Source organism: Acanthisitta chloris, unplaced genomic scaffold (genome assembly GCF_000695815.1).
Source record: "Acanthisitta chloris isolate BGI_N310 unplaced genomic scaffold, ASM69581v1 scaffold3799, whole genome shotgun sequence".
NCBI classification, from domain to species: domain Eukaryota; kingdom Metazoa; phylum Chordata; class Aves; order Passeriformes; family Acanthisittidae; genus Acanthisitta; species Acanthisitta chloris.
This window is the reverse complement of record NW_008690677.1, coordinates 46,097-52,096: the sequence shown is the minus strand read 5'-3', so window position 1 is coordinate 52,096 and position 6,000 is coordinate 46,097. Positions and strand designations below refer to the sequence as shown.

Genomic DNA, 6,000 nt, shown 5'->3' with positions numbered 1-6,000 from the left:
TCCCTACATGATGCACAGCAATGCACCCAGAAACAAATCCTCCTTGGTGCTTTCCAGCAACACTACAGCCAGGCAAGAGAAGAGAAACAACTTCAGAAATTTTCCAGCTTCTCTGTGTGCTTCCCTTCTTGCTTCTCCAGGAGTCCCCCGACACAGCCACTGTTATCACAAAGGTACAACTGGATTTGTCTCGTTCCAGGAGATGCTGTTCTCCAAGTAGTTTGAGTGTGCTCTGCTAAAATTCCTAAGCAGAGGAATTTGTAGTGCTCTGAAGTAGACACAGGAATCAACTTGGTCTCTCTGTTTTCAGTGTCTTGTGCAGTGGGATCCTACTTGCAGAAAATGTTGTAATTCCCTACTATCTGTTTTCCTGAACTTCTCAATTATCCCCTTTCAGTCTTCATGCTGAACTATCTCTTATTTCACTTGTTTTTCCAGTTAACATGCTTAGAGAAGACTTGAAAACATTAACATTTGCTTACAACCTGTTAGAAGCAACTTCATTTAAGTGAAACAAACGCAAGAGAATTTCCCTCAGTGACACCACAGACCCTTTTCAAACAGCACAGGTGGTTATTTTTTGCCATGTACATTCCCAGAGGAGATGCTGAATGCAGCATTAGTCTGGATGACAGGACTCTGCTGGCTGTTACCTTGGACAGCTATGAACCCTGCCATTACTGCAGACTCACCACAGCAGGGGAGGGGACGTGGATGCTGGGCACGGAGCGCGGCCGCACGTGGTTCGCCAGGTGGCACAGAACGACACCATCGGTGAGAGCTGCTCCGAGGTCACTCGGCAAAGACACCTTCAACCGAGACTCTATGTTCTGGGGAAAACAAACAGACACACAGGAGCTAAGTGCTGGGTCCCTCCAGCCAATTCTCTCTGCACAACAGTTTGTACAAGGCAGAGTGTCTGTGTTACAACTCTGTCCATCCCCATGGCACTTTCAAGCAGTTTTCTCTCTCCTTTTTCAAGGAAAGCTCTGCCACCAAGGCCCAGAGCTGACCACAGTCTGGGAGCAACTGGGTTCAACGAAGAACAGTTTTCACTGTACAGCACAGTGGACTAATACAATCAGTATTCAAAAATAATGGAAATTGGGATCTAGAAACATTATTCCTAACCTTACACATGCTCAGAGAATGGTTCTGCCAATGGAAGTGGAAATAATTGTTTCTGTGGGTTGGAGGACAACACAGTTAACAAAAGACAATATTTTTGACTTTTAATAAAAAACTGAACTACTTGGCGTAAATAGTTCTTTCAAAGGGAGGTAGTTAGAATGAATAAAAATTCAATTCAGGCTGCCCTATTTAAAACACTGCGTGAATTTCACCGAGTTGTAATACTGTATCTGGACTTTTAAGTATTAAAAAGAGATTCAAGCCTGCTGGGAAGCAGAACAAGAGACAGACTGTACACAGAGCACTCTGAGATAACAGAAGAGAGAGGTTGCAAACAGCATAAACTTTTCTTTTGTTTAAGGTAACTTCCTCCTTTTATAGAAAGGAGATTGTTCTTCCTTTAACATTTACAAATTCCCTTCATTTGGGATGCTTATGGATTTTAAGATTACTTTTTCAACAAGTAAATTTTTACTTATTGGGAAAATTCCATCAATTACTTAGAGCACCTCAAGGAATCCCTTCATGCCCTCCAGAAACAAGTCTGGGGCAAAGCAGAGCAGTACCTTAATGCCATATTCATGTTCACTGTCATTGTACCTGAGCACGACCCAGGAAGAAACATTTATGCCTCAGATATTTTGCACTAAACTAAGGATCAGGCAAGAATCAATAGATCCCGAGCCCAGGAGGAAACCATGCTGTCAGCATGACTGGCAGCAGTCTCTGCACTCCATCTGCTTTTCCGTGAGCTCTACAGTAGAGAGGAGCTTTTAAAAAGCAATTAAAAGGGGACAGGGAGGCAACTTCCCAGGGAGTTCCTTACAAGTGTGAAGGCTGATAAGGAAGAAAGGAAGCACACATTCTTTGTCAAAGCAGAGTTCACCAGACCCTCAGTAGGAGGAGTCACCACAGCTTATTTTACAGAATTTGAAGCTGACTTCATCTACCACAACCAACCACGTGAACACCACTGCATCCATCTGAAAGAACCTCAGGCTCTACAATGCCATTTAATATTGGTCAACTGTGCACCATATTGGTTCAGTGAAACTGGTCCAAAAGGCACAGGCAGGTCTCAGAGGGTCACACAGCACATTCACTGAGATGTCCACGTCCTGGCAGCACTCACCCTGCGCAGCTGCTCTATCAGCTCCAGCTCCTCCTCTCGCTGCTTGGAGGTCTGTCTCGCCCGAGGGTCTGCAGAGTCATTAGCAGGAGACAAGGCACAGGCAGAGGATGAAGCAACAGCTGAAACAGCAGCATGAAGGAAAAGAAACCACTAAGCACAGTTTGATGGTTGTTCGCTGCTGCACCACATGTGCACACACGAAGTCCCAGAACGGGCACAGTGCACTCCTCATAAACCTCTTCGCTTGTTCAATTACTCATCAAACTAATGATCTACTCATCTAAGGGAGGTGTTCTTTTCCTTCCTGTTTAGATTCAGTTCTTGTTTTGGGTAATACTCATGCACCAGTGAGGAAAAGTTTTGCCAGACAGACTGTTGAAACAGTTCAGTCTACAGAAACTGCAATTCTGTTTTATGTTACTGTGCAATGCAAAATTTATCAGGATGCTTCATCAGCTGTTGAAGGCTTATGTGGCAAAGTTGTAAGCACAGATCAGGAAGAACAAACTCCCACATTTCCACAAATATGACAAAAGAATATTTGACAGCTCTAAATAAAACATTGTTTGTTCAGAGTATGTAACGTCATCTCTGCACACAGAACTCTAACAAGAGTTTGATGATAAGGACCTGAAGCAACCAAACACTGCAAACCCCAAGTAGTGCAGATGTCAATATAACATAGCAAAACCAGCTACTTTCTGAGCTATGTAACCTACCTTTCTTGGCTTCATCCCTGACAGCTGTTCGGAAAAGGAAACTCTCGGGTCGCTGGGAAGGGTTTCTATAGGAAGGCAGGGCTGCATGGCCAGGATATGGAGGGGAAAGGTGGACTAAACAAATGTGGAAAGGCACAGGAAATGAAGGAGGAAGAAGGAAATGGTTAGAGTTTAAATAGGAAATGGGTTCAGCAATGTGGTAATTAAAAAGAACAAACCAAAACTTTTAATGTAATAATGACAAAATAAATTACAGCCATGCATGATAAAAGCACAGGGCAGGAAAAGGCACTTCCAAGGACACTTGCATGCAAAGCACATTCCACATACCAATTCCAACAACTGTTCTGACTCTTGCTGTATGCATCTGTGTGCCAAAGCCTCCATGAAGGCCTAAACCAGGCAAACCCTATGCTCTGCCTGAGGACATGCTTCACCCCTGTTGCCTCTTCCCTTGTGTTCTTCGGAGGAGACCCAAATAACTGGGTAAATTCTCAGACACAGCAGTGCCACATACAGCGATGGGAACAGATGGTCCCTTCTATTCACAGTTCAAACAAGCAAGCAGGCATTTTCATCTCGTATTTCATGAATTTTTCTTCCTTTCCCTGTTACCTGTCTGAGCAGTAGGTGAGCCAGGGGAGATGGTAGATCTGTCATCACTCTGTGAACAAAAAAGCAGAAGAGTATAAATGGTGCTAATCTGGAATAGCTTTGACTACATATTAATTCACTATGTTCTAAAAAAAGCTCCATCCATCTAAATGTGTCTGGGAGAAATAACGAGAAGTGTGAAAAAACACAGCATGTTCCCCAAGTCTCATCTCTGCAGAGACAAAGCCTTTTCTTTTGCAGAAATGACACAACTGCTTGTTCTTCTGAGGAAAAAGAATGATGAAACAGCACTGACTATGCAATGACAGATCTCTGTCGACTCCTCCTTCCAAGCCAAAGTGAAAAAGTATTCTTGGCAAAAGGGACACTGAGAAGCAGGTATTAGGCAACATGCAGAACTGGTGTTAGAGCAGCATGGATAAGGACACACCTCTCTAACACCTTTGCCAATGCAGAGCTGCTGTTTACTGAGCATCTCTCTCCCCAGTGAAACACACTGCGGGTTTGTCACAGTGCTCACACAGGCTCATGATTTCTTGTGAGGAATGCATCCAGTACAGCAGTTTTCACAGAAAAGAAAGAAACAGGTAAAGAACACCAGTGTACTTTTGATGAACTCACTTGATCAAACGATCTTGTACAGAAAAAGCAATATCAAAGACAACCAAGAACCCCTTGGAGCAGAGACTGGTTACCACGTTTTATAGATCAGGACTCCTGCAGACACAGCCTAAAGCTAAGATGAGGTAATACTATCACAGTTTAATCAGGTAAATCGGATTCATACCCTACCTGAACTTTTGATTAGATGCTGACAGACTAACACCTGTTAAAACAGATGTGTGGATCCAAGATTTTTTGTTGGCTTTACTGGTGAATGATAATAGCAAGAGATACCTTGACAGGGCTGAAGGTAGAGGCATTAGGCAGGGTAGTAGCACAGCTTTCTTGGTTCAACCCTGAGAGTGACTGAATGCAGAAAGAAAGAGAAGGCAGCAGCAGTTAGTGAGCAGCTGACAGGTCATGCACAAAGGTGGAAAGCAGCAGACAAGTCACAAATGAAGAGGTGATCATGATCACATTCCCAGGAACACTCAACAAGCAACAGATCCACACTTGCCAAACTACAGCTAAAGCCTTCCTACTCTCCTGAACTTTCTGGCTAATAAGCTTGGGAGGCACAATGTTTCCTTTGCACATAATACAGAGACATCAAAAACAGAATTAAGAACACTAAGAGAGGCAAAAGCTTTTGTATTAACAGCTAATGTAATGCCTATGCCATCAGACAAAAGACAATTTTACCCTACAAGAGTCTATTCTGAGCCACTATTAAAAATAAATAGCTTTTTATTATGTATTTTTAGTAAGTCATTTTTCTATTAACATTGTAAAATCAAAGAAACCCACATATAAAGGGCTCAATAATACATACTTTGTGTCTGCCACAAACACCTAACACGGATCCTTGTGATCACACACAAAGCCAGTGAGATTCTGTGGGTGGAATCTAGCTCTTGGAGAAGATGTCAGTGTCAGGATTGGCAGTGCTGCCACAAATTAAGTGCAGCCACATTTCACTTCTGGCCACTATCAAAACCAACCAAATAAACAACTTTTCCTTTTTACAGAACAGCTCCAGTGTGCCCATCTGTCACTGACAGGTGGATCTGGAAAGCCAAATTCTATGTCTCACTGAAAGCACAATCAAAACATTTGAGGACTGAATGGCTCACGACTGAAACTATACTAAACAGCATTCAAACAGCAAGGTTGACAGTTCAGCACAGGAAAGAACATCAAATGACACCAAGAAACTCCACAGGCAGTGAAAGACACACTTGGGAGTGTTAGTATTTAGAACTTTTCCAACTATTCTGCCACTTCAGAACAGCACAGCCAGGACTGGAAGGAGAGTTTTACACTCAGGGCAAGCCTTAAATACAAACATCTTTCAGCCTTGTACAGACTAACAGCTGATCCTCAAGGCAGCTTCTTTCTCCATAGCATTGCAGAGCCAAAATCATGGGGCTGTTTTGTTCTGTTTCACTGAAGAGTTTCAAAATATCACTTGACTTAGACAAAACATTAGTCAGCATGAGAACAGTAAAATAAACCAGAACTAGGTGGCCTGTAGCATTAACACATCTGTCTATTCCTGCAGCCCTGACACAGACTGAGGAGAAGTCACAACCCACGTAGCCAGCACTGGGCTGAGGGAAGGGGAGCACAGCACAGCACAGGGTGGGACAGTCACAACAGCAACACACCACATGCTCTTCACCTGTTTGCGAGTCCCTGGCCTCCTTTTAATGGTATTGGTGTTATTGTCAATCTCAAACACAAAGAGAGGCTCAAAGCCATTCTGCCAGGGACAGTAAGGAAAGAAAGAGAGAAGAAAGG

At 43.3% G+C, this 6,000-nt stretch overlaps 1 protein-coding gene across 1 annotated transcript in view; it reads right to left on the bottom strand.

Moving 5' to 3' along the window:
• LRCH3 (leucine-rich repeats and calponin homology (CH) domain containing 3) overlaps positions 1-6,000 on the bottom strand; it is a gene marked incomplete at its 5' end in the record, with an annotated part of 34,780 nt that overhangs the window by 6,845 nt on the left and 21,935 nt on the right. The window contains 4 exons of the mRNA XM_009081894.1: positions 693-830; positions 2,264-2,331; positions 3,598-3,646; positions 4,495-4,566. Of these exons, the coding sequence (XP_009080142.1) occupies positions 693-830; positions 2,264-2,331; positions 3,598-3,646; positions 4,495-4,566 (327 nt within the window). The remainder of the gene's footprint in view (positions 1-692; positions 831-2,263; positions 2,332-3,597; positions 3,647-4,494; positions 4,567-6,000) is intronic.